Below are 27,510 nucleotides of genomic sequence, written 5' to 3'. Positions count from 1 at the left end.
AGCTGACAAGATGCAAAACACATTTTATTTGCAGAAACTCACCTAAGAAATACTGCAAAGTAGCGGGAGTTGAGGTGGGCCCATTAACAGGTTAGTCATGTCAGCCCTATGTGGGGCAGGGTTGGTGGGGACAGGGAGTTCCCATGTCTACCTCACCCTACCCCTAATACTGATAAGAGTTTAGTCCCAGCTGGGCCAGGGCAAGAAGGGAGAACGAAGGCAGGCCAGCATCTTCAATTCCAGCAGCTACGAGCCCTTCACCTTGGTGAGCAACCTGTGGTGAACATGGGAAGGAAAGAGAAACACAGAAAGCTGGGGTGGGCTGGCAAGAGGGTTCCCCGAGCAAGCGAAGGTGGTAGTAGTAAACTAGTAATCCTGGGGTTAATATCGGTGCTTATGTGGAAAGAGCAGGCCCTGGGTCAGAGAGCTACACATGCACTAAATAAATACAACATCTTTATTTGGCATTGGGTATCCTGACATGTCCATTACAGTTCCTTAGAAAACAACACCCTCCCAAAAATCAGAACAAATTAATCAAAAATAAAGATCCAATGGCCCTATTTACAATAGCAAAGACAGCCCAGGCACCTTCCATGCGTGTATTTATGCACACGCGTGCGTACATTCACTCACACACACACAGGCACACACATCTGGGATACAGTTAAGGAGTTAATAAGCTTTGGGGAGTGCGGGGGTGCAGGTTCCATGACTCATCAATTCTGACACCCGCCATGAAGTAAGGGTGTTTTAAACGGCCAATGGGGCTGAGGGTGGGACTGGCAGCTTTATTTTTCCTCTCTGGATGTTTCAGAAGATAATCAATCCTTCATCCGTCTCTTCAATTACGTAAGATTCAGCCACTTCAGGATTTCCCCTCCCCATTTCCCCAACACTCTGGATCATTAGTAATCTGATTATCACAAATGCCCAAACTACTGAACAGCGAATGGTGCTTATTGCACCCTCCCCAACATGAGCTGATGCAAAATTCTCAGCTTGTGCCTCTCTCCTCACTCCAGGCACTTACAACAGGCCGATCTTCAAGGGTCTCTGTACCAGAGAAACTGCCCAAAAGCCACATCAGAGACCAAGCTGTTGACATGATCCAGGGTGATGGTGCAGGAGAGAAGGCCTCACACAATAGGAAATGGAACCCCACGGGTAGTCATTAGTCGTTACTGAAGAGCTGCAGGGCTTTTGTCCAGTCTGCAGGATGGCTGGGATGAACTGTCCCAGGCATGAGAGACAGGACATCTCCAGCAGAGGGTCGTGGGGAAAAGCCTGGAATAGCAGTGCCCCAACCCTGTTCCCAAAGAGGTTAGCCTTGGTCAGAGGAAGCTGCTCAATAAAGCTCCTTCAGGAAAGGGGGGGGGTCCATCTACCAGGAAGGCTCATATCCCTAGTTCCATATCCTTCTAGAAGTATGGGAGAAAAAAAACCTCCAACCCCACAAAAGTCAGGCCCTGGCAACAACTTTGGACCTGCAGCAGCCCAACCCCCTCCACCCAACCCCCTATCCTGACTCCCCCAACCACTACCAGCTCTCACTTCACCAGCACTGACTTTGGCAGAAAGGGCTCCGTGATGAGGTCTCCTCGAGAAGACAGCTGCGGTGGCGGTGGCTGCCCAGGAGGCTGCTGGTGAATGCAGGGCCCGGAGGCAGAGGCAGAAGTGGAGGCTATGGCTTTGACTGCACCTCGGGGGAGGCTGTAGAGGTAGACGGCACCAATGACCAGCCCAGCGCCCAGGGCAAATAAAGGGTCCAGGTGGAAGCCAAAGAGGCGAATGGAGGCAACAGTGGACAGCACAATGGACAAGGAGGTGGCAAAGCCCTTGAGGATGTTATCAGCATACTTGACAACGACAGCCACCAGGAGCCCACCAAAGGCTTGGTTTAGTACCACACCCCAGACAGCAGGTGTGTACCCAAAGAAGAAGCCTTGATGGGCTACAGCAGTGCCCTCAGCCCACCAGAGCCCCACCAGGCCCAGTGCTGTGCCAAAAAGGCCTAGCTGTAGGTTACGCAGCCACACAGAACCTGAGCTGCCTTTGAGGATCTTCTCAAAGTAGACCCCTGCGAAGCCTGAGGAGAGGCAGGAGGCCACGACAGCTGCTAGTCCTGCCCCGGGATTCTGATCCAGTGGCCGAGGGCCACCGCTACCAGCTTGCTGTGCCTGGACAATCGCAACACCAGTGAATAGCAGTACCAGGGAGGCCCACTGCAGGCGTGAGAGGCTGCGGTTCAACATGAGCACGGAGAACAGTGCTGTAGTCAAAATCTTCAGCTGATATGTCACCTGCAAGTTGCATATGGAAGGCACTGAGGGCTGGCCCCAACTCCCAGGAAGTGCAAGGGGCAGGGGACAGTACCCACTGTGGCTCTTCAGGCATAATGAAAAGGAGGGGTAGGGTACATGACAATAAAATTAACCAACCACTGACTACTGACTAATTTGTGGCTAACTAGTTCCCAAAGCCCCTCCCAGATGGCTAGGGATACAGTCAATAGGTAACGAGCTTGCCTAGCATACACAGACTGCTGGCTTCCATCCCCAGCACCAGATGCATTGGTATATGCCTATAATCCCAGCACTTGAAAAATGGAGGCAGGAGGATCAGAAATTCAAAGTCATCCTTGGTTATGTAGAGTCAGAGGCCAGTCTGGGCTAGAAATGGTCTCAAAAAAAGAAAAAAAAGAACCTCCAGGCCAGGCAGTGGTGGTGGTGCAAGCCTTCAATCCCAGCACTTAAGGTGTGACTACAGAGCCAGGGTGGTGGTGGCTCAGGCCTTTAATCACAGCACTCAGGAGGCAAAAACAGGCAGATCTCTGTGAGTTCAAGGCCAGCCTGATCTACAGAGTGAGTTCCAGAACAGCCAGCTCTGAGAGAATCCCTGTCTTGAAAAGCAAACATAGGAGACTCCATGGATCTGCCGCCGGAGATACATACTGGACCTTTGCTGGTAGGCCACAACCTCATGGTGATACACAGATTAATAGAAATGGGTTAAATCAAGATGTGAGAGTTAGCCAATAAGAGGCTAGAACTAATGGGACAAGCAGTAACTTAATTAATACAGTTTCTGTGTGGTTATTTTGGGTGTAAGCTAGCCAGGCAGCTGGGAAAAACAAGCGGGCCCTCTCCCCTTACAATTGGTACTCCGTGTTCAACTAACCCCACGTAAAATCTGAGAGGGCTTGAAAAAGGAATTCTAGACTAAAAAAAAAAAATAGAAAAAAAGAAAAACAGACAAACAAAAAAGAAAAGAAAAAGAACCTCTCAGTGAGTTACAAAAAGGTAGCTGTGCCTAAGTGTCCCGAGTCACACATAAATCTACAACCCAATACTATTTTCCTAGCTATGTGATAGGGACAAATCACTTGTCCTTTCTCAGGCCTGGCATCATCTCTATAAAGTAAGACTGATGTATGTAAAACACCTCCAAGCAGGCAATGAAGAGGGTCGTCTTCAAGCACAACAAACCCAGAAAATGTTTTAGATTACTGTGTCCAGCATGGCCTGGGCACTATATCAGAAATAGTGCATCTAATCCTCACAAGTACCCTGGAACTGAACACCACTAGAATCTGCAATTTAATGAGAAAGCTAGGCAATGGTCGCTCATGACTGCAATCACAACACTTAGAAGTTGGAATAAGAATAATGAGTTCAAGGCCAGACTGATCCTGTCTCAAAAACCAAACAAAATAAAAGGTGAAGATATAACTTAGCTGGTAGTTTTGCTTAGCAGGCACAAAGTGCTAGCACCTCATCATAAACAGGGCATGGTGACACACACACACCTATAATCCTAACACTTGAGGGGTCAAAGCAGGAGGATCACAGCATGTCATGTTACATAACAAGTTGACAGTCAGCCTGGGCTACATGAGACCCTGTCTAAAGAAAACGAAATGAAATAATAAAATAAGGATGGGCAAATAAAGGTAGAGAAAGGTAAGTGACTGACTCCCCAAATCACAGAGTTAGAAAGCAGCAGTGCTGGGATTTGAACCCAGGCAACCTTGCTATATCTAGGTTCTTTAATCAACCTTCTGAAAACAAGACTAACCATAGATGCTACAGATTTACCAATAAGCATTCAAAGACTCTTTCCGGGTATTTTTCTTTGGATAGGGTTTCTGCCTTTAAGAAATATTTGATGCGTGCAGGTGTTTTGCCTGCATGAATGAATATCTGTGCACCACAAACATAGCTAGTGCTTTTGGAGGTGAAGAGAGCATCAAATCCTCTGAAAATGGAGCTACAAATGGTTGTGGGTACTATATGCTAGGACTCAAACCTGGGTCCTGTAGAAGAGCAGTCAGTACTCTTAACTGTTGAGCCCCATCTCTCTTTTTTTATTTATTTATTATGTATATAATATTTTGTCTGTGTGTATGTCTGCATGCCAGAAGAGGGCACCAGACCTCACTACAGATGGTTGTGAGCCACCATGTGGTTGCCAGGAATTGAACTCAGGACCTTTGGAAGAGCAGCCAGTGCTCTTAACCGCTGAGCCATCTCTCCAGCCCCCTGAGCCCCATCTCTTAAGTCCCCTAAAATAGTTTCTTTTTTGAAATATTTATTCATTATGTATACCTTGCTCTATCTCCATGGCATAAGAGGGCACCAGATCTCATTGTGAGTCACCATGTGGGTGCTGGGAATTGAACTCAGGACCTCTGGAAGAGCAGCTAGTGCTCTTAACCTCTAAGCCATCTCTCCAGTCCAAGAAATAGTTTCTTTTTGTAGTCCTCAAACCCCAAATCTTCCTGCTTCAACTTCCTGAGTGCTGGGTTTGCAGGTATATGCCACCATGTCTGGTCTTAGGTATATTTTCAGTTTTCCCAGCATCCCCCTTATTCCCAATTTTGACACATATGGAAGCCAAAGTGGAGGGAGTTCAAAGAATATTCTGAAAGTGACATAGTTCCTGCTCTTTACAGACCACCTCCCTCCGTCTCCCTCTCCCACTTCCCCAGGAGCTATGGTGGGCTGGGGGCTCACCTGGAAAGTGGCAGCTGGCAGGTTGGAGATGGCAACATACTGGAGGTTATTCTGCAAGGTATAGATGAGAGACGGCACAGCAAGCTTGAGTGTGTCCACATACTGCACCAGGACAGCCTCATGGAGGAAGAGAACCAGGTGCTTCACATTACCTATGTGGGAAGAAAGTCTGCTGAGGATTGGGACCAGGCTTGGCCCCTTTGCTCACCTCCCAGTCCTGCCTCCCCTCACTGCCAAACTACTCTCCCCCTCCTAGCAGCTCAGTTTCTTCTACAGTAGCACAGCAATGCCCATAAGAACTTTTTCTGAGTTTGACCTGGTGGCACACACCTTTTATCCCCACCCCTGGGAGATGGAGGCAGGTGGATCTGGTTAGTTTGAGGCCAGTGCCAGACCAGCAAGGACTACATAATGAGATTATGTCTTTTAAACAAAAAGCCTTTCTGATACAGAACTTAACGGCTGCAAAGGGGAATGGTGATATAGTTCAGGGGTCGGGCACTTGCCTAGCAGATGTGTGTGTCCCCAGGTTCTACCCCAACACTGTAAGAAAAAAATACTAACGGTCACAAAACTATTACCTATCCCACTATGCCTGCTATCAACCACAGTCTACCCACCTGAGAGCTACTTCCCTGGCATGAACCCATTCAGGGCAAGCACTTGACATGTCTGTACAATGAAATAATTACCAGTAACTAGAAGCATGTGACATAGAGCTTCCTGGTTCCTGGGCAGAGGTATACAACTATCTCTCAGAAGGGAGGTTTTAGATTTGTTTGTTTTGTGATTCGTCCAGGGCCTCACACACCACTGAGCTACACATCCAACCCAAGGCTTTTAAACACCCTAGTTCCTTAATGGTCCATGAGCCACTTGAGGACAGAATCCATTTTCCATCAAACATATCCTTTTTCTCAGCCCTAGACACATTAAGCTGCCCCTGCCCTATGAATGAATGCAGCCCTTTTTCCTTTCTTCTCAAAACAGAGTCTCTCTATGGAGCCTGGGCTGGCCTCAAATTCTCCATCTTTCTGCCCTAGCTTCTTGAGTAAGCACCAACATGTACCAGTTGAATGTAATCCTTTTTTTTTTTTTTTTTTTGAGACATGGTCTCACTTTGTAGCCAAGACTGGTCTTGAACTCACAGATCCACCTTGCCTGTCTCCCAAGTGCTGTGATTAAAGGCGTTCGCCACCATGCCAGTTCTTGACCATTAAACAGAAGTCTGGTTGAGAATTTCTACAATTAACCGAGTATCATTTCCTATGGAATAAGGTCTATGTAAAGCTCACCACATTTTTTTGAGACAGGGTTTCTCTGTAGCTTTGGAGCCTGTCCTGGAACTAGCTCTTGTAGACCAGGCTGGTCTTGAACTCACAGGGATCTGCCTGCCGCCTCTGCCTCCGGAGTGCTGGGATTAAAGGTGTGCGCCACCATCGCCCGGCAAAACTCATCACATTTTTAGTTTTGGTCTTTGAGATTAAACCTAAGACCCCCAAGTGTGTTAAGCACATTTACCAATTGAGTTATATACCCAGCCCTACATCTTACTATTATTATTTCATTTAGACAGAGTTCATAGAACCCAAACTGGCCTTGAACTTGCTATGGAACCAAGGATGAATTCATCTTTTAGGTTTTACCTGAAGTCAGTTATCCCTAGAAGATCTCCACAACCACACTGCACAGGGTCAGCTTAGGAATGCCTGGTCTGATGCTGATCCATAAAATTCTCCCCCTGCCCATCACAGCACTTATTTCAGTAGTAATTAATGGATTTTTGACTTCGTATTTTCCAGGTGTTAAGAAGGTAATGTGCGTACCACAAAACACATCACAAATCCTGCATAGCTATAACTGCATATCATAAAAAAGCACATCCATATTTCTGCGGAGAATTCTGTAGATATACACACAAAGTGGAAAAACTCAAACATAGGTCTACCAAGAACTCCACATCAGGTCAGGTTTAGGTTGCTGGTTATTTTGGTTTTTCAGATTTCAAAGTCTTACTATGTAGCTGAGGAAAGCCTCTTACTCAGGTGCCAGGATTACAAGCACACAGTGCTGCTCCTTTTGTAGTGATGGGGATGGAACCTAAGGCTTTAGCACATGCTGAGCGAGTGTTCAACACTCGGGGTGAGGTTATCACCAACTAATTCAAGGAAAAGCAAAATGAGCAGAGAGTGATGAAGTGCCTGTATCTGCAACCCAAGCTACCAGAGAGACGGAGGGAGGAGGGACACTTTAGCCCACCAGCTGGAGTTTAAGATGGGTCTAGTTGGTGCAGTGACATCTTGTCTCAAAAGGGGAAAGAGAGGGAGAGCCAGACAGGCGAGCAAATTAAATCTGTGGGTCATCATGGTGGTGCATACCTAAAATCATATTTGGGAGGTAGAGGCAAGAGGATCAGGAGTTCAAAACCAAGCTCAGCTACAGTGTTAGAAACCAGCCTGGGCTATCTGAGATGATCTCAAAAAATCAAAATAGGGCCAACAAGATGGTGCATCAGGGTAAGGGTACTTGCTGCCAAGCCTGACATGAATTCCCAAGACCTATATGATGTAATGAGAGATTCAGTTCTTTTAAGTTGTTTACTGACTTCCACTTGCATGCATGCATAGCACATGGGTGCCCACCTCCCAAATTAATAATAATAATAATAAAACTGTGGATAAAAGCTATTGTTGCCAGGTGGTTGTGGAGCACGCCTTTAATCCCAGCACTCAGGAGTCAGGCAGATCTCTGAGTTCAAGGCCAGCCTGGTCTACAGAGTGAGTCCCAAGTCACTCAGGGCTGTTACACAGAGAAATCCTGTCTTGAAAAAAAAGTAAGAAAAGAAAGAAGGCATTATAACTTTGAACACTTATGAACCACTTAATCTTTTGGGTTTCTGATTTGTGTGTGGGAATGTGGACGGACTGGTGCCCTCATCCACACATGGATATGTGGACGACAGAGACTGATATTGGGTGTCTTCCTCTATTACTTTCCACCTTATTATTTTCTGCTTGTTTGTTTTCAAGACAGGGTTTCTCTGTGTAACAGCCCTAGCTGTCTTAGAACTAGCTCAGGCTGGTCTTGAACCCACAGAGATCCACCTGCCTCTGTCTCCCGAGTGCTGGGATTAAAGGGGTGCACCACCACCGCCCAGCATTTTACCCATGAAGCCATCTTCACTGCCCCTATTGTTTTGGTTTTTGCACGCACATGTGTGTGTATGTGTGTGTTACTGGGGATGAACCTACAGCCCTAAACAAATTAGGCAAGTGTTCTACAGCTGGGCTACATTTCTAGTCCTTTTATCTGTATTATGTGTGATGTATGTGTTTGAGTGTAGGCATGCACAGTCCATGGTATGGAGGTCTAAGGACACCTTAGAGGCTAAAGTCAGTTCTCTCCTTCCATCATGGGTCCTGGGAATGGAGTTCAGGCTGTCCGGATTGCATGGCAAGAGCTTTTACCTTACCTGCTAAGCTATCTTGCCAGTCCTATGTTTTGAGACTGGGTCTTACAAAATTGATCAGGCTAGTATTGAACTTATGATTTCCCTGCCTCAGCTTCTCAAGCAGCTAAGATTACAGACCTGCACCATCAGGCCTGGTTTGGCTTTTTTATTCATTGGTGGTTTGGGGGTTTTGTTTGTTTGTTTTGTTTTGAGGCAGGATCATGTTCCCTGTCAAACACCTTTTATTTGGATTTTTGTTTTGTTTTGTTTTTCAAGACAGGGTTTCTCTGTAGCTTTGGCACCTGTCCTGGAACTAGCTCTTATAGTCCAGGTTGGCCTCAAACTAACAGAGGTCCACCTGCCTCTGCCTCCCAAGTGTTGGGATTAAAGGTGGGCACCACCACCGCCCAGCTTTGAGACAGGATCTCGCCTCAGCCTAGGAAGACGTGGAATTTATGATCCTCCTGCCTTAGATGACAGGTATGAACCACCATACCTAGCTTTATTGTTATTTCATCATGTATGATTTTTATTATGCTTCCTTGTTTTAGATAGAATTTCAGATAACTCAAGCTATCCCTGAACATTCACTACATAGTCAAAGATGACCTTGAACTTCTGATCCTTCTGCCTTAGATTATAGGCATTCATCATAACTGTTTTTTGTGGTGCTAAAATCCAGAGCTTTATATATGCTAGGCAAGCACTCTATCAACTAAACTACACCAACTCTAGGTATTATAATTCCACTTATTGCTTGTTTTCTTGTTTTGCAGTTAGCCTTGAATGGATGGAATTAACTGATGCCTTAGTATGCTGACCAGCTGCGCTTACAAGTGCAGATGTGTAAAAGATATGTAGCGCAGCAGTGAGCAGCCAGCTTTCTGAAAGGGGGGTCAAGAGTTGAGAGTTGTGAGCCTGGATAATGTGTGGAAAGATAGCTTTACTAGTTTATTATTCTTTCTGACTGTGTGTGTGTGTGTGTGTAGTGGAATTTCCCATATTCTTTTCCCTTTCTCTCTCTCTCTTTTAGACAAAAGCATGTGTAGCCAAGGCTAGCCTTGAACTTCCTATGTTATCTCCTCACCGTCCTGCCTCCACCTTCCAAATGCTGTTACTAGAGGCATGTGCCACTACACTTGGCTTCCATGGGATAAAGTTAAATCTTTGAATCACTGTTGAGTGTTCTGTTGCCTATTGGGCAGACTATGTCACTACTGCAGTTCCCAGGTTTAAGGGACACACAAGTGCCGAGGCAACTTGGCACAGCTGGAGTGGCAAGGAAGCTTAGATGGCACTTACATACTCCGCAAGCACTTTCAGAAAGATTCTCCCAGATAACAAGCCTCCCCGGCGTGCTTACACACAGGGAGTCAGATCAACCACCCAGCCCCTTCCCTGACTCATACCCCTCTTCTGTGCGAAGAGCAGCAGGAGACAGGTGACACCTTTGAGTACTTCAGCCATGACTACAGCGGTGGTGGCAAAGAAGCGGTCCCCAGGCAGGGTGCGAGCATATCGAATGCTAAGGATGAGGGAGGCGTTCTGGACCACCAGCACAGCTAAGGATATGTACTTGAGGCGCCGGTGAGCTGTAGGGAGTGGAAGGGACATAAAAAGATGGGGTCAGAAGCTGTCAGGGTTTAGCCACCCACCTCCCCCCTCTTCTCAATCAAAATCCTTCCAGCCACTGAAACTTCCTCTGCCTGCCCTTCCTGACTCAACTGAGAATCTGATTCCCTACCTGCTTCCACACCCTCCGTTGCCGGCAAGTGTCTGACAGGGTCCCATTCTGGCCAGCTCTTACTGTGGAATCCCTGGTAGGGTGTGAGGAAATGGCCTAGGCAGGCCCTGGACACACATACCCACTTCTCCCTCCTCGGGGAAGCAGCTCTTTCCCAGATAGCATTGCCCGGATTTACTGAATGCGCGCAGCATGCCTAGCACTGCGCTATGGGATTCACATGGATTTCCACCCAGCATTTGGTCTCTGAGGGTACTTCGAAACATCCCATTTTGTGGATGAGCAAATTGAGGATTTCTAGGAAGTGATGTTTCTACTTGCAAGACTGTCCCATAAATGAAATATCAGGATATAATGAATGGGGCAATTGTTTAAAATGCCCACCTCCTAAGGACTGTCCTACTTCCCTATCTCCTACAATGGTTCCCCAACAGTCTGATTACCTTAATCACATGCGGAAATACTTCCTTACTGCTGTACGCCCTCCTCCCAGCCAAAGAACAATTCTTTGTTCTACCCACAGACAATGAGCTCTCTCTGCTATATAGGACTTGGCACCCTCAGAATGTTCTTTCCCTGACCTATAAGGAAGGAACCCTCCCACCTCAACATAAATAGAACTATCTCCATTTGGATGGGACAGCCCCAGAACATACTCTCCATGCAATGAAGGACAGCCTCATGCTCAAAATGGATCACTAGTCATACAAGGATGTGCCCCACCCTGACAATTTATAAGGTCCCTTTATAAGGAAGAAGCCACCACCCTAAGAATCGTCTCTCTCCCTTCTATAAGGAAAAACTCCTACCCCAGAATCCGTCTCTCCCTTCTGCCATTAAAGATTCCCAAAGCCCCCGAACATTCTCAGTGGTCTTAGCCTACTCAAAAGGAAATTTCCCCACATATTCATAACGGTCTTTATTTCCAAGTCCAGGGCCCCCGTCACAAACACCCACAAAACGACCGATTCCTACCTGTAACCTACAATGGTCCGTTCTCTCCTCCCTTCTTCCAACAACACACACACACTCTCGCTCTCACAGACACACACACCACACGTCGGTCCGTTCACACGAGACGCCGCTGTCACTTCAGCCAAGGATCATTCCACCCCCAAGGTCCCCGAACTCCGCCCGGCCAACTGCTCTCTGCCTGAGGTCATCTCACCCGCTGTAGCGGACCCAGACTCCAGCACGCCCGCGGACACGGCCCCTGGCCCGGCCGCCGCGGATGATCCGCCAACCCCAACCGCTGCCATGTTGGCATCTGCCCGTCCCGTCCCCTCGGCAACAGCAGGCTACTTCCGTATCCATCACGTCCGCTTCCGGACCTCCGGCGTGGAGGGCGGGGCATTAGCTGGGCTTGCGAGGTGGTGTTTTTAGCCCGTTCCAAGCCTGATTCTAAAATGGTGGTTTCGGACTTCCCAGATTCCATCAGCCGGAGACCAAGGACCCCGGAGACCCATCTCCCACAGCCTTTACACATCTATTGGCATGCTCGCGACACTAGACCCGGCCCACACCTCCCGTTTGCACGCCTCACTGACCCCGACTGTCCGAACCACCTTCCCAAACCGTCCCGCGGTTTCATTGGTTCCGTGGTTCCTCCATCTCCGCTTTTATTGGAACCTTCAGATGGCACCACCCTCCTCGCATCAGAAACTGTTCTATTCCCACCACCCAGCCAGGTCCCGCCCTCTAAGGCCCGGAGGCCAACTGGGAGGAATCGGACTTTCAAGAAGGCGGGACTAGTGAGTCATAGGCCTACCGCTAGGTTCATAGAATTCATTGCTGAACTAGAGTAGGGAAGGCTTAGTCACTGTAATAGAGGAAAATGAGAAGCAGGTTCAGGACAATTGACGTCAGGATTAGAGAGACCAAGGGAGGTGAGCTGAGGAAGATGCAAAGGAGGGGCATGAAAGGCAAAGACAAATTAAGATTTAAATCAAGTTAAGAGCTACACAGAAAGTGCTAGAAAAATTCCAGTTGGAGCCTGGGATTTATTTTTGTGCAAGTAAATCCCAGCACTCCAAGTCTGAGGCTAGCTTGGGCTTCAGAAAGACCCCATCTGAAAACAAAACAAAAGCGGTGAGACTGGCCCCCTTCTGTGACTTGGTTTTTCTTCAGAAATTTTTCTCCAGCCATCTAAACTCAACAGGCAGTAGATGCTCCAGTAATGCCTTCCTCTATAAATGGCCATTCATTCGTGACTTCATTATTTATTAAATAGGTTTCCACACATGGCTTTTTAAATAATCCAGGCAGGGGGAGAAGGGACAGGAGGGCACAGCTGCAGCTCTCCTACCTCCAGTACATAATTATTTACACTTTACCACTGGACAATCCTGGCTCAGGAGGAGGCAGCAAAAGTTGGAGAGGGGGGACCCCAGGAGAACAAACAGTAAGACTTATTTCCTCCATCCCATCCCCCCAAAACCATCCCATCCTAGTCTCTGGTGGTGTCCGATGATGTCCATCTCCCATTCCTTCCCAAATTATGGAAGTAAGGTTCTTCTCACCAGAATAAGAGCACTTGGGATAACAATAGGGTCCCCTCACCAAAAAATAAAATAAAATAAAATTAAAATTAAAAAAGCAGTGGGATACTAATTAATAGGGCTTAATAGGGTGTTACCTTCCCCAGAATAATCATTTCTGGGCTAAGGCAGGCAAGCAGCAACTGAATTGAGATCCCAGGGTAAGGGCCCTTTTGCTAAAGAGCTGCTGGGGTATTTAAGGAAAGCACCCTTGCCCGAGTGAGAGCATTTAAACTAAGTGTCTAAGTTTGTGGTAGTAGTATAGGAGGTGCCAGTGTAGGGACTACAATGTCATAATAAGAATCATAGGGCCTAGAAGGGAAGGAATCCAACCAAATAAACATCCTTAACAGAACAAGAAACAAGTAACTCCCCCCTCCCAAATAAGGGACCACAGGTTCCGGGAGGAGAGCTCCTTCACAGGATTGGGATAGGAACTGGGCAGACTTGGCTATCTTCTGACCCCTGATCCTTATTCCCTGACCTTAGTAATACTGGATCTTTAACAACCTGTATAACCAGGTCAACAGATGTCCATCTATCCCTGTAGCATGACCATGGGATTCCAACCAGAGAGCCTGGCTGGGCCTAGGGAAGCAGGGACCAGGGTAAGGGGGTGGTGCTTCCTTTGGAGGGATTGATGGGCGCTTCTTCAGCTGGTGTTTGCATCCAGGGGTCCAGCAGAATCTCCTCCAGTGAAGGTCGGGAGCAGGGTTTAGGGGCCAGGCACCGGCGGATTAGGGCACAGCAATCTGTGGGGTCAAGAAGCACAAGGGAGATTAGCAGTCAGCAAAGGGTACCCAGTCCTGGGAGGAAGGAAGCCTGTGGGGTCAGTGAGGGCCTCACCTGGGGAGACATGAGCAGGAAAGTGGGGCTCAGCCTCCAGAATCTCCTGGTCCCTCTCGAAGGGAATGTCCCCACAGACCATGTCATAGAGGAGGACACCCAGTGACCAGACAGTAGCTGGGAGGGCATGGTACTGATGTCGAGAGATCCACTCTGGAGGGCTATACACCCTTGTCCCTGCACACAAGCCAAGAATTAGATCTTCCCCTGATGGTGCCCTTTGTCGAACCCTGTGTCCCTAGAAGTATGAACTGTAAATTAAAGGAGACTATCCCTTGCTGGAGAGTAGTGCTTCAAATTTAACAGTAGAGTCCTGTCAGCAGCAGAACAGCTTAAAAAGAGCACTTCCAAGTTAACACTAAGATTGTCTTACCAGAAGCAAAACAAACAAACAAACAAGCAAAAAACCCAACACTAACAAGATCCCCACACTAAAAAATAAGAGCCCAGAAGGTTAAGAAACTGTAATTGGGCTTGAGAATCAATAACCTTAAAGGGTACGATTCAGGTCAAAGGCTACAAGGACAATCCAACAATAAAGCTCAAAAGCCAGAAGAATTAAAGACTTAAAAACAGCCCCCTCCCCCGCATAAATTATAGGGAAGAATCCTTACCATCAAAGTCCGTGTATGGTTCATCATGCAGCAGGGCCCCAGAACCAAAATCAATGAGTTTAATACAACCCCGGCAGAGGTCTATCAGGATGTTCTCATCCTTGATATCGCGATGGACAACTCCGCGAGCATGGCAGTGCTGGACAGCTGCCACTACTTGGGTAAAGAAGCTGCGGCTACGGCTTTCACCCAGCGGGCCCTTCTCTGTGATGTAGTCAAAAAGATCCTGGGCAGGCATAGGCCGTTCAAGGACCAGCATGAAGCCCTCTGGGGTCTCAAACCAGTCAAGCAGGCGTATCACACCTGGATGCCCGTTGCCTTCACCCACCTTCCACAGCAGTGCTACCTCAAGTGGGCAAGTCACTGAGTCTGACTGGGGTGGGAAGTGAAAAGAAAAAAAAGAAGGTAGATGGTAAGTCTGAGCTCTACTGTCAATATAGCAGTTTATTTTCAGAGCACTGGTTTTTGACCTTTGGCAAGCCATCTCCCTTTACAGACCTCTCAGTATCCTTTCAAAGGCTCAAATCCATCAGAGTGAAATGAGCAGAAGCCATATACATCTGGCATGTAGCAGCTCAGTAAATATTTGAATAAGTTAAAGTGTTTTCTTTGGGGGGGGGGGTTTGAGACAGGATCTCTACATAGACCAAGCTGGCCTGGAACTCAAGAGATCCACCTGCCTTTACCTCCAGAGTGCTGGGATTAAAGTGTGCACCACCATGCCTGGCTTTCAAATTTAAAATTTAAGTCCCTCTGCAAAAGAACTATCATGGGATCTATTTACCTGTCTTATTAGCCAACATCCAGATCAGGGCAGTTTTTCTGCACACTAGATAACTCTATGAATGTTTCTAAATGGAAGTACTTTATAGGAAAGAGGCTAGCAATGAAAAGTAATTACTATTATTGTATAAGTGTTGAAGGACTCAATACGCGAGATGGACAGAGCAGTTAGAAGAGATCTAGTACCTACTGAATTCGAATAAATGTCGTACTTTGCAAAGTGCCTATAATTATGTCACTGCATAGATGTTCTCTGGCTTTTAAACTTTGTCTCATTTTTGAGACAGGATCTTGCCATGTAGCCCAAACTGGCCTCAAATTCACGGAAATCGGCGGGCGGTGGTGGCGCACGCCTTTAATCCCAGCACTCGGGAGGTAGAGGCAGGCCGATCTCTGTGAGTTCCAGGCCAGCTTGCTCTACAAGAGCTAGTTCCACAAACTACAGAGAAACCCTGTCTCGAAAATAAATTAAAAAGAAAGAAAGAAAGAAAAAAAAAATCCTCGGAAATCCTAGTGTCACAGCCTCTTGAATGTTGGGATTACAGGTATGCACCACCAATCCTGGCTTTCATTTGTTAAAAACAGTTTACAGTGATTAACTGCAAAGGACCTGGCACAGAGCAAACATTCAATGAACGCGACGTTTTGTCAGTTCAACTAGCACAACTCAATAACACCACCCCCCTACACCTATACAGGCAGTGCCAAGGATCTTGTTGCCTCAGGTGAGGTCCATTACAGTCCCACTAACTTGCACAGTCACAGACAGGTTTTCTCAGGGAGACGCAAATTCTTCAGCTACTGCGCAGGCTCGCCCTCCCTTCTCCGTCCCAGGGCCGGCATAGACTGTCTGAAATGCCCGCCAGGGGGAGCTCTCACCTACAATTTGCCCAGACCCGCCCTGATGTCCGTTAGCTTTCTCCTGGTGGCAGAGGCAGCAGCCAGCATTACCATGACAACCAGTGACCTAGGCCCCTCCTTCCCCACCAGCATGTCTTGTGAACAGCCCCAGAAGCAGTGTTTGGAAGAAAGATGCAAAAGGAGAGTTTGAGAGGAGAATCCAGAGCTCTGGGCAAATTGAGGTGAAATCAGAACTATCACATAAAGGCAGTAAACACAGGTTGGTGAGGTTCTCACGGTTTCAGGGCCCAGGGAATACATCCCCTAGAAAAAATCAGGGGGTGAGTTCGGTGATGGAGTCCACGGGTCATGACGTACACCAAAGACACTCACCACGGTGGACCAGCCTAGCACACGGCTCCGGGAGATTACTTTGATGGCCACCTAGAAAAAATACTGAGATAAGGGGGCCAGCCGGTGATCCCAGACTCTTCTCAGTCTAGACCCTCTGCCCAATTCCAGTCTCTCCACTCTAGTATTTCTAGTTCCCATACGTATCACACCCACTGGAGCTTGGATGCCTATCCAGCACTCTGAAGGCCCCAGAATCGTGTTAAGTCCATCCAGCTAGCATCTTTACTCCTGAGCTCTTGTTGGGAAAGCATCAAGACCCCCTGAAATCCAGAATGGAGCTGTATTTTTTCTTTTGTTTTCTCTTTCCCACTGTCTCCCTACATCCCCCGCCCTGTGACGCTGGTGTTGAACTCAGTGTTTGTGAATGATGCACAAACGACCCACCATTGACCCATATCCCCACATTCAAATTCTAAGTTTTTTGACATCGCAAGCCCTCCTCCTTAATTCTACCCATCTCCAGGACACAACAACTATGTATCTGGATTCTTGTTTTCACGACTCCACTCTTAACACCTACTCAAAAAAATCCCCACTCCCCCCCCCACACGTACACACGCGCGCGCGCACACACACACAAACACACACGCATGAACGCACGCACGCAAATACCATGGATCTTGGGGTCCAGTCCTGAAGATCTGCACCCTTCCCAGTAGAAATACCCGGTCTTCCAGAATTCCAGCCCACCCCCATACCCACCTGGACTGCAGACACACGTGCGCACTCACACATTCACACATAGATTCAGACAGCAACCCTGCTCCTTATGATTCTACTACACATTTGCAAGCTCCCCACTGGAACAAGTGGCATCTCCGTTCCCCCACCACCATCCTTCGCCAAAACACCTGACCCTCCCAGAACCCCTCTAGGGGATACCTGACGTCTATCTGTGACGCGGTGTCCCGCGAAGACGGTGCCAAAGCCTCCCTTACCCAGGAGGGGGCCAAGTCGGTATTCGGCCTCGAAAGCTGCCCGATTCTTGCCACCTACGCAAGCGGAGGCGAGGAAATCAGGGTGGCGGTGTACTCTGATCCCAGCCGTGACTCTCGCCCCCACACAGGCACCCATCATTCCAGTCCTCCCAATCTGCTTGTGACAGGGGAGATTGCGCTCACCTGGAGGCTGCGTGGGGGTTACAGGGGGCGAAGGAAGCCCCTGCAGAGGCTTGGTCAACATGGAGGAGGAGCTACGTAGATTGAGCCCGCTGAATCCGCTGAGCCCGCAGGGCGTGGATGCCCGGGGCAGAGCGGCTGGAGAGCCAGGGCTGGGGGGCGCCAGGGTGGAAGGTAGGGAATCTGGTGGCCCGGAAGCGCCCGCAGACGGCGCGGCGTTGAGATTCGTCGCGCGCGCCAGCCCCAACGCTACTGAGCCGGGGCACGCGCCTCCCGGAGAGTCGCCCTGCGCGACAGCCCCGCCCACCTGGCTTTGATCAATCCGGACACGGCACCTGCTGTACCCCGGCCAATCGGAGCCAGTCCTTATTTGCATGCCACCACCAACGTTTCAAGTGTCCCTTATGCAAATACATGCCAGGTTCTTCCGCGGAGGCGGGGCCTGTATGCAAATGTGGGGGCGGGGGCGGGCGCGCGCGCAGACACACAGACACACGCGCTCGCGCACAAGCACTCACGAACAGGTTTTGGGAATCCCTTTGCGACAACCCCGTTTGTTTTGGTTGTTAGTGTGGTGGGGTGTGTGTACACACTTAAAAAAGAAAGCGCAGCCTCCTTTCCTAGGATGCAGGTTTGCTGCCGCCGTCGCTTTTGCAGCTTTGGATCGGTGAGGAGACAACGCCAAACCAGCTTTTAAGAATCAAAGCCTAACCTGGCGGTTGTGGCGCATACCTTAATTCCAGCACTCGAGAGGCAGAAGCAGGCGGATCTCTATGAGTTCGAGACCCGCCTGGTCTACAGAGTGAGTTTAGAGACAGTCAGGACTTGTTATTCAGAGAAACCCTGTCTCGGGAAACAAACAAACAAAAAACCCCAACAACAACAACAACCAAAAAACCCAATCAGAACCTGGAGCTATGCATGGTACTATGATGCAAGGGTGTTTCTCACCCAAGCTTAGGCATCCTTTGCCTCAAAACTGTAATCAGGCCCTTATAGAAGAGCTGGTCCATTATTCCATTATTCAGGGAAGGAAACATTTATCTCCACCATGACAAGAAGGGAAGCAGGGCCATCAATGGCAGTTTGGCCCCTGTAGGGTGATTTTAATTGCCATTATCCTACACAAACCTGGCTAGACTTAGCACTAGACCCAGTCAGGGGGTCTAGAATCTATAATGACAAGGCTTGGTTCTTGTGGGAACTACAACGTCCTTGTTTAAGAGGTAGGATCTGAAAGGCTGAAGAAGTGAACAGCCATGTCTGTGTAAATATCCAGAGGGCCTCATGTCCAGGAAGACAGCCACACAACTCCGAAGATACATGGAAAGCTAGGCAATGTAGGGTACATGTGAAACCCAAGTCCTCTGTATGCTGAGTCAGGAGGACCACCATGAATCGGTGGTCAGACTAGGGAACATAGTGAGAATGTGACTTAAAACCAAAAGCACTGCAGGTGAGATGACTCAGAGGGAAAGGGTATTTGCTACCCAAGTCTGCCAACCTGTATGCGATCCCTACAAGTTGTTTTCTGACCTACAGTTGTGTGTGGAAGTCACACACCCACACACAGACATACACAGAGGGAGGGAGAACCACCATGAAAGATACAGTCAGATACATTTAGGCAGACTTGTTCTAGACCTAGATGCACATGAAGATACACCCAGAAAATAAGATCCCAGAAACACAATGATACGACTTTACTTGTACTGTCCCATGGGACCATTTAATACCTATGTCCCACCAGAAACTGACAAACCTGTTGCAAGCACACCATTACCACCAGATACCCACATTTACATACATAAAAATTGCCCCAGATATGAGGGACCCAGATTCTGTCACAAGAATATACAGATGTTACACATGTGCGCGCATGTGCACACACACAGCTCCAGAGCAGGCATGTAGTGATATGAACACTACATAGATAAGCAATGTCACAAAAATAGATCCAATCACATACACACTATCAGATAACACAGTCTTATCACTGAAAGTATCCAGACAAACTACAGATGCACTGGCACTGACAGACCCACGCAAACATGCAATTCTCTCAGATACCAGACACAAACTGTCATAGGCAGAGTCCCACACTCAAGTCACCATCTGACACACCTGGAAACAAGCCCTCATTGGACACAGACACATACACTCAGTGAGAGACACTGAAATACTCGGAAGTGGTAGATTCACTGTGGTCACAGGACAGACAATACACACAAAGCACAACAGTTACATGTCATTTCCCTTAACTCATCCATACATTACTAGGTGTTCTACTGTGAACCTGACAGGCTTTAGTGCAGTGGTAGATCTTAAGACACACACAAACAAGATAAGTAAGCATCACAGCCCCAGCCCAGAAGTTTATTTATAGTACAGTTATTGGGGTAGTTGTAGACAGAAGTGAGAATGTGAATGAGATCGATCACACAGGGGTTTCTCAGGTGACCCCTCTGTTTTAAAAGACAAATAAGGTTGGTAGCTGAAGATAGGTTAGAGCAAATTGCAAGAAAAAGCCAAGAATAGCAAGAGGCAGGCTGAGGCCAAATGGTACAAACTTACAAAATACGATAATACCCCCACCCAAAGTCTGTTAATAACCCCAAACATTTGTGCTCTAAGAATGTACCAGGTACTGTGCCCAGTAGTACATTATTGACCATACACATTCTCTGTCAATACTCACAAATCAGAGAGCATGAGGTAGCAGACATTAATCACCCCTGTAGTTGCAGATGGGGCACTTTAAACTCAAAGAGAGCCCAAAGCCACACAGCTAGAAAATGCAGATAGATTTTAAATCAACCTCCTTGGTGTGCTCATGCTTGACCATGTATTTCAGATACCTTGCAGCAGCCCACTGGGCAAACCACACCCTCACCTGTGGGGCCACCACACACAGCCTTCTGCAAGGACCCCACTGAGGCATGGTGGGGAGAATACTGTTTTGAGAAAATCTCAAGGTCAGCCAGCCTTCTCAACCTGGGCTTTACAAACCCAAGGAGGGATGGACAGAGGTGTCAATAGAATTTGGAAGAAAACAATAAAAAATGATTTAGCCACTTCATTCTCTAGCTTATGAAACCCAGTCAGGCAGGGGCCACCTCTGGTCACTTTCACTAAACTCATGTAGCTTGTTATCAACTGTTTTTATTTCTTCATAGATTATCACAAGAATGAACATTAAGGTTGAGAGTGGAAATTCAAACAAAATTTAGTCATGGCCTTTAGCTCAAACACAGTCCATAATTATCCCTAGGCTCCCATTTAGAAATTTGGTTAGGTGGGAGTAAGGGCTTCAAAGTAGATTTGCTACTGAGGAAGTTTATGATTTTTGAGAAAAGCATCTCATTGTGTAGCCCGGCCAGCCTGCAACTCTACTATGTAGATCAGGCTGGCCTGAAAGTCATAGATCCACCTGCCTCTGACTCCCCAGTGCTGGGATCAAAGGCGTGACCCAGTTCTAGAAGAGGTTTCTTGTTGCTGGTTCTGTTAAACAGAATCCTGGTTATGTGGCCTAGGTTAGTTTCAACTGCCTAGGCTCTACATACATTGCACCTGGCAAGTTAATTTAATAAACAGATCAAAGATGAACCCCAGCCTACAGACAGCACCTACTGGAGAACAAGAACTCAGGGCAAGCCAAACTCTGTGCTTCCCAGAGGCCCATCCACCCCTGCCCCATACAGAACAGAGTTGCTCAGGGAAACTGACATTTGGTTTTATTGTGCCAAGGACATTACAGATGGTGGATCTTGTCAACACCTGCAGGGCACAGGCGCCCCACCTGTGGAGGCTGCTCCAACTCCCTAAACTCAAATCTTGAGTAGCAGCCATGATCTCCAAAGATACCCCCACCTCAAGAGTCCAAACAGACTAGTGGTGGAAGCAAAAGGAATGCAGCAAGGTCAGGGTTCATTGTCCAAAGCCAGTCTGCCACTGCAACCCTGCCACGTTCCTCTGGCTCATATCCTCAACCCCTCCAAAGAGCTGGAGGCCAGAAGACAGCAGAAATTCATCTCTTTGCCTGCCCACCATGCCCCATGGCTAGCTTGACTGTCTCCAAACCGGAGATACCATCGTCAAGGAGCCAGTGTTGCCACGAACACGGTTCTTGATTTTATAAGATAAAAGTACATTTCATAAAGAAAAATTTAATATGGAAGGCTCAGATTTTTGGGGTACTAGGAAGGAAAATTTCCCACTCCCGCCTTTCCTGTCACCACTATGCAGAGGTGCGGCAAGTTTTTCTGATCTGTAGGGAAGGGCGAGCAGAAGACTCCCTTTGTCTCAGTGTCTCTCTTTTCGGGGGCTGCCTGGATGCCACATGGTCTGTCTCTGTGTGCCTCTCGCCTACCTTCGGCACCCTTTCCAGAGTCCCCTGTGGAATGCTGAGATGGTGCTGTGCAGGGGGCAACAGAGCACATCAGCTGGCAGAGACCAGTGTGGTGGTGGCAGGGATGAGATGGATGAGCGCATAAGTGGGCCAGCCAGAGGGGAGTGGAAAAGAAGGATAAGAGGAAATGAACGAAGGAAGCCAAGAGGGAAGAAAGCCAAAGAAGGCTGGGTGGCATCAAAGGGCAGGAGTGGAGGGGGTGGGGGTCAGGGGATTGTGTCCAGTCCCTGGGTCTCCATCAACTCTTGTCTGGGGGTGGGTCTCTGTGCACTTTGTTTTTCTTCATACTGTCTAGGTATTCCTGTTGGGACACTGCCAGCACCGATGCTAAGATCTCGTCATCATCCCAATCGTTCAGACCTGCTGGGCAGGAGAGAGAAGAGGACAATGATGACTGGGGTCCTCAGCCCATTCTCCCTCATGCCTATCTAATCCCTGGCTCTGGAAAATCCACCCAGGTCCCAATCACTCATTGGCTCCCTTAACTCTGTGAAACCCCACTAGAACCCTGTGGAGAAAACCTTTTGGGCCTGAAATTTTCCCTCATGCCTCTCATTTGGGAAGATGCCCAGGAGCTTCAAAAATCCTCCAGGCTCTCCCAGCTTCCAGCTGGCCCATCCCCTAAGGAGGCTTACCAAAGGCAGAGGGGGACATCTGCTGGATGAGGGCCCGGCATTCCAGAGCAGGGTAGAGGGACACTAGGGGAGATGTGGCCCGGTCAGCCCCTGATGAGAACTGACTGCTTGTACCTGAGGCAGATGAACAGTCTGAGGTAGGGCCCACCAAGCAGAGCCTTAGCCCAAGCAGGCACCCTGAGAGCAAGTCACTGACCTGGTGCACAGGGTGAAGGAGGTTTGGCAAGAGCTAACACAGTGCTTGGGGAAGGGGGCTTAATGCCTAGCTCAGCATGCAGTTCAGGGTGCTCGGGTGACGAGGCTGAACTTCGTTGCCTTGGAGACCGACTAGTCCATTCCTCCAGGCCACTGGAGGCTGCAGCTGTGGCTGAACTGCATGTGGCACTGGCTTTCCGGGGCTGCAGTAGGGAAGGAAAACGTGATAAGGACCTACCCCAGCTATGATCCTCCTGTGCCAGAGTGCTTAGACCCCTTCCAGAGTCCTGGCTACAGTACAGCTTTAAGGTGCCGTAATGGAATAGAGGCAAAGTCCTAACCACTACCCAATCTTTGGAGGCTACTGAGAAAAATCACTACTCTTTTTTCCAGAGATCCTGACCCCACACCACGACCATGAACTACCTAGTAGGCTGCTCCTCACTGGTCTCCTACTTCTACCCTTGCTTTCTAGCTTAGACTGTTTTACTCAGTAGTCAGGTGATCCTACTACATCCTAACTCACATCCAATCCTTTTTCCTTTTCACTGTTTCTGCCTCATTCAGAGCAAAATCAAAGTCTTCTCCAGAGTTCACAAGCCCCTATCCAACCTAGTCCCACTCCCTTGATTTCACCCAGTACATTCTGTTCAGCGCCAGGCTATGTCTGAGTTATACCAAGTATGGCACCCCCACCCCAGGCTTTGCTCTGTCCACATACTCAACACAGCCCTTTCTCATCTCATCTGATGAGGTCTACCTCATAACTGTTTAATACTGCGAACTCAAACCAGCCCCACTCAAGTCTCATTCTTCCCCTGTACCAACTGTCCATTTTTCATCTACCATACCTCCAACTAATTTATTCATTATGATTATTTTATTTCACTTTGAAAAAGCGAGTAGCCTAAGGACAGAGATCTTGCCTGCTAGGGCCACAAACATATCCTGCTGCACTAGGAATAGGACCTCCCTTCCTGGCACAGGCCTACAATAAATACTCGCTGAACAGATTGTTTAGCTGTTGCAAACGTCTAATCCTCCTCAGATGCCTGCCTTCCCCCTCCCCACCCTAATAAAGCAACTGCTTAAAACCACCACTCCTCCTGGTTTTGTACAGCCAGGGTCACTGGCCCCACCACAATGCCTTGTCTTCCTCGACAGACAGGATCATTGAAGGCAGTGAAGGAAAAGGTTTTACATCCTCAGTACAGAAGGCAGCATGCAAAGGGTTTCCAAAAAAAAAAAAAAAAAAGCTGGTCTCTTTGTAGCTACCCATTGTTCCTTTGTGCCACCAGCAGTGGTGGCTGCTCTCCTTTGTTTCTTAAAAGCTGCTCTCCTTTACTTCTTAAAAGCAAGTGTTGAGAGTTCCAAGGTACGATGCCAAGACTAAAGACGAGATGAGTAACCGATGGGGCTGGGAGCTTCCCTCTCCCATATTTTATCCCTGTTCATTAGGGGCCAAAAGATAAGAAGTAACAGGTCTTGGTCAGGCCAGTCACAGAGTCCATGACCCACCTGGCTGGGTCCCCGGACCTGGCGGGCCTGTTTCTCCTGATCCCTCAGCCATTGCAGGTAGGATTCTCGAGCCACCTGCTCCTCTATGGCCTCATTTGTGGCCTCCCAGTCTGTGGCTCGTTTCTTGTCTTCCAACATTTGTTGTTCAATCCATGATTCCTCTGATGTCTTTATGGCATTCTTCATCAGGGACTGTTCTGCAAACTGCCAGGAGAGGAACAGGGATGTGGGGTGATGCTCTGAACCTGGGCAAGAGCCTGAATGGGCTCAGGAAGGTAGGCTTACAGGCCTTAGTAAAAACAACACAAGAAAAGTTATTTTTACAAAGTACTCCTCAGCAGATTGTACAGATTGGTAACTGGAGGAAAGCAGGCCTAGATTATAAGACCTGACATTCTGAATTCCTATGGTCAGAAATGCTGGCCCAACCCCAAGACACCTCAAGCGAAGCACTAAGTCTGGGGATTAAAGGGGTTCTTCAGTCTAGGCCTTAATTTAAAGAAGCCTCACCTAGTAACGGCTCTATTTCACAATGCTGAAGCCTTTCTCAAATATTCACAGGGCAAAGGAAAGAGATGAACAGAGAAGTGAACTGTACAGACAGACATGGAGTGGAGGCAGGAGTCAAGCATATATGAGGCTGGGTGTGGCTATGTGAGGGGATGGAGGGTCAGTATTGGCATGGTGTGGGTGCTAGGACACTGTATGAGAGAACTTCATGTCAAGTTTTAAGACACTACAGCATTATTTGTTTGTTTGTTGAGACAGGGTCTTGCTACATGGCCCAGTCTGATCTTGAACTCACTATGTAGGCCAAGCTGGCCTGGAATTCATGGCAATCCTCCTGCTTCAGCCTCCCAAGTGCTGGGATTACAGGCGTGAGCCACCACATCCAGCGATGTGACACTAATGAAATAATAGAGAACACCAAAGTATATTTCAGGGATTAAGTGTAAATACTGCTTCATAAAGTTTTAGTTAATGTTCTTTTTCCCCAAAAACAATGGCTTTGGTATGCAGTCCAGATTAGCTTTGAATTCACAATTCTCCTTTCTCTGCCTCTGGAGTACTAGGATTAGAGGCATGTTCCACCATGCCCTAGCAAGCCTCTCTCTCTCTCTCCCTCCCCCCCCTCACACACACACACACACACACAAATACATAAATGCATGTACAACATATTTTTCTGTCATGTAGCATACTAGGGTAATGTATGTATGGAAATGTTAGATTGAGCCAATTTAAAACTAGGCAGCTATAGTCTGTCTGGCTCAGTGATAAAGAATGCATATATAAAACGTGGATTCAGCCGGGCGGTGGTGGCGCACGCCTTTAATCCCAAGCACTCGGGAGGCAGAGGCAGGCGGATCTCTGTGAGCTTGAGGCCAGCCTGGTCTACAGAGTGAGTTCTAGGACAGGCTCCAAAACCACAGAGAAACCCTGTATTGAAACACAACAACAACAAAACATGGATTCAATTCCCAGCACTGCAAAATGACAAAAATGAAAGTAGGTAAGCAATCTAACCACAGAGAAAGAGATACAGAGATGGTAAGTGGATATGTTAAGAGACACTCAGGCTGGGTATAGCTCAGGGGTACAGCACTAAAACAGTGTTCAACACACTGTTACCAATTCAAATAAACCTAAAATTTCCAAAAATGGCTAAAATACAAAAAAGTAGTGTTAGGAATTTTTCCTAACGTGAACTCTCTGCTGATGCAAATTCTCAATCAAGCCAAATTAAAAAATATCCAGGTTTAATGGGAGTCCTTCACTCCCAGGTGGCCCCAGGGGGAACCGGGAGGCCACAAACAGGACCACCAGAAGGAAAGAAAAGAGACCACGTGTTCCTCTTTTGGGAGTTCACTTAAATAATCTGTGGGAGTGGGTTTGACCCCTCCTTGGGGGGGAGGTCAGGACCTGGCCTGCTGGGATTTGGATTCCAGATCAATACAACTCTCAGGCCTGGGGGCTGGGATAGATGCAAGGGGCTGGGGTCTACGCTCCCAACTTAACAAGTAGGAAGATCAATTCCTGGGAAAGTGAACTTTCATTCATTGTGATAAACACACACGCACACAAAATCAGTCCACTTCATACAAAGCCTAGCAGTTCCTTACAAATCACACTATAGTTTTTAAATTCTGAAATCCTGCTTCAAGTTGTAATACAACTAAACATAAAATTTAAGTTCCCACAAAAACCTGCACACAGCAGTTTGCAGAAGCTTTATTAATAATCATCTAAACCTGGAAGCAACCAAGGATATCTTTCAATAGGTGAATGATTAAACAAACTGTGTGCCTCCACAAATGGAACAGTAAGTGATAAGAAAATAGCTAACAAGCCATGAAAAAACATGGAAGTTTAATGCATACTGCTACCTGAAAGCAGCATTTTGAAAAGGCTACATACTATGATTCCAATTACGTGACTTTCTGAAATAGGGAAAAACAGAGTCAATAAAGGATCAGTCGCTGAAGGGGAAAGAAAGAGTGGGGAACCTTCAGGGGCTAAAACTATTTGAATGATTAGGTGCCTAAAATAGATGCACTTTGTTGTTATGCATCTGTCAAAACCCAAGGAACTTTACAAAACAAAGACTAATCCTTAATGTATGCTAATCGCTTTTTAAAGATCAGTTAAGAAGTGAGGCTCCCAGTGACAAAAACCACCTTACAAATGTATGCAAGGACAAGCAGGTGGCGGCCTCAGGCACTCAGGGAATGAATAGACTCAGTAACACTAAACATAAAAAGAACTGGGCTTATCACTGGACTCCAGGGGGTCCAGTTAATGAGCCTGCCCCAGTTAATAGATGTATATGTAAATGACTGGTGGGTGGTGGGTAAAGTTTTCTCAACTTTAAAGTGGGAATTTTACTCAAAACTGGAAAGGGGGCAAGAACGAGGCCTGTGATGGAGGAATTTTAACTGGAGACATCAGCAGTAACTCTGTATTTAGGTTAACATAAATTCAAGGAGATAGCTATAATCCTCATTCCTTAAGTGTGATTTCCTTCATTAACAATACAGTATTCAAAAGGTGGGAAACTTAATCCTACTTCTGTCAGATGATCAAAGACAACATCAACAGTCACGATCTTACTCCTAAAATATACTTGATATATTGTTCTGAGAACAGCACTTAATCTTAGTGCTTTCCTCCCCAAACCCAAAATCTGGGTTTAAATAATGACAACATTCAGAAAGAGAATTTCCCTGTAATATCTTTAAATGGCACTCCTTTAAATTCCCAAAGTCAATAAAAATAATAAAAAATTCCCAAAGTCATCAAAACAAGAGTAAGGAATGAGGCAGGAACTTAATAGGAATGTATTACCACTGCGTCAAACACTATAAGAAATGTACCAGAGTCTCGTGGCTTGG

The 27,510-nt window shown here is 47.5% G+C and overlaps 3 protein-coding genes across 11 annotated transcripts in view; all 3 read right to left on the bottom strand.

Moving 5' to 3' along the window:
- Positions 1-6: 6 nt before the first annotated feature.
- Positions 7-11,831, bottom strand: Slc35a2 (solute carrier family 35 member A2). Of its 4 annotated transcripts, XR_007595158.1 has the most exons (6): positions 11,379-11,730; positions 9,876-10,058; positions 5,016-5,167; positions 1,570-2,303; positions 1,034-1,309; positions 141-274 (listed from the first exon to the last, which is right to left on the bottom strand). XR_007595158.1 is itself a non-coding variant. In XM_050160799.1 (5 exons), exons 1-5 carry the CDS (start codon positions 11,467-11,469, stop codon positions 247-249), a joined length of 1,188 nt encoding a protein of 395 aa, XP_050016756.1. In that variant the 5' UTR covers positions 11,470-11,728; the 3' UTR covers positions 7-246. The 4 variants fall into 4 exon arrangements, 3 of the variants coding, with proteins under 3 accessions (XP_050016756.1, XP_050016757.1, XP_050016755.1); XM_050160799.1 differs by lacking the exon at positions 1,034-1,309 and having other exon boundaries at positions 7-274; positions 11,379-11,728; XM_050160800.1 differs by lacking the exons at positions 141-274; positions 11,379-11,730 and adding an exon at positions 11,758-11,831 and having other exon boundaries at positions 440-1,309.
- Positions 11,832-12,413: 582 nt separating this feature from the next.
- On the bottom strand, positions 12,414-19,560 carry Pim2 (Pim-2 proto-oncogene, serine/threonine kinase). The gene is made up of 6 exons (XM_050160803.1): positions 17,366-19,560; positions 17,127-17,236; positions 16,224-16,274; positions 14,208-14,580; positions 13,594-13,770; positions 12,414-13,499 (listed from the first exon to the last, which is right to left on the bottom strand). The coding sequence occupies exons 1-6, from the start codon at positions 17,736-17,738 to the stop codon at positions 13,336-13,338; spliced, it is 1,248 nt and encodes a 415-aa protein (XP_050016760.1). The 5' UTR covers positions 17,739-19,560; the 3' UTR covers positions 12,414-13,335.
- A 151-nt stretch (positions 19,561-19,711) lies between these two features.
- The window catches only part of Otud5 (OTU deubiquitinase 5), a 32,090-nt gene continuing 24,291 nt past the window's right edge, over positions 19,712-27,510 (bottom strand). For 3 of the 6 annotated variants that reach the window (XM_050160781.1, XM_050160787.1, XM_050160785.1), the window contains 4 exons: positions 24,119-24,322; positions 22,602-22,803; positions 22,406-22,519; positions 19,712-22,133 (listed from right to left, as the gene is read on the bottom strand). In XM_050160781.1, the coding sequence (XP_050016738.1) occupies positions 22,009-22,133; positions 22,406-22,519; positions 22,602-22,803; positions 24,119-24,322 (645 nt within the window). In that variant the 3' untranslated portion in view covers positions 19,712-22,008. The remainder of the gene's footprint in view (positions 22,134-22,405; positions 22,520-22,601; positions 22,804-24,118; positions 24,323-27,510) is intronic. The other 3 variants (XM_050160783.1, XM_050160786.1, XM_050160784.1) reach the window with 2 other exon arrangements.

The sequence above is a fragment of the Alexandromys fortis genome, unplaced genomic scaffold (genome assembly GCF_014885135.2).
Source record: "Alexandromys fortis isolate MF-2015 unplaced genomic scaffold, M_Fortis_MF-2015_v1.1 scaffold_83, whole genome shotgun sequence".
NCBI lineage: Eukaryota > Metazoa > Chordata > Mammalia > Rodentia > Cricetidae > Alexandromys > Alexandromys fortis.
The sequence above is the reverse complement of the archived record's forward strand: the minus strand, read 5'-3'. Positions and strand labels throughout refer to the sequence as shown.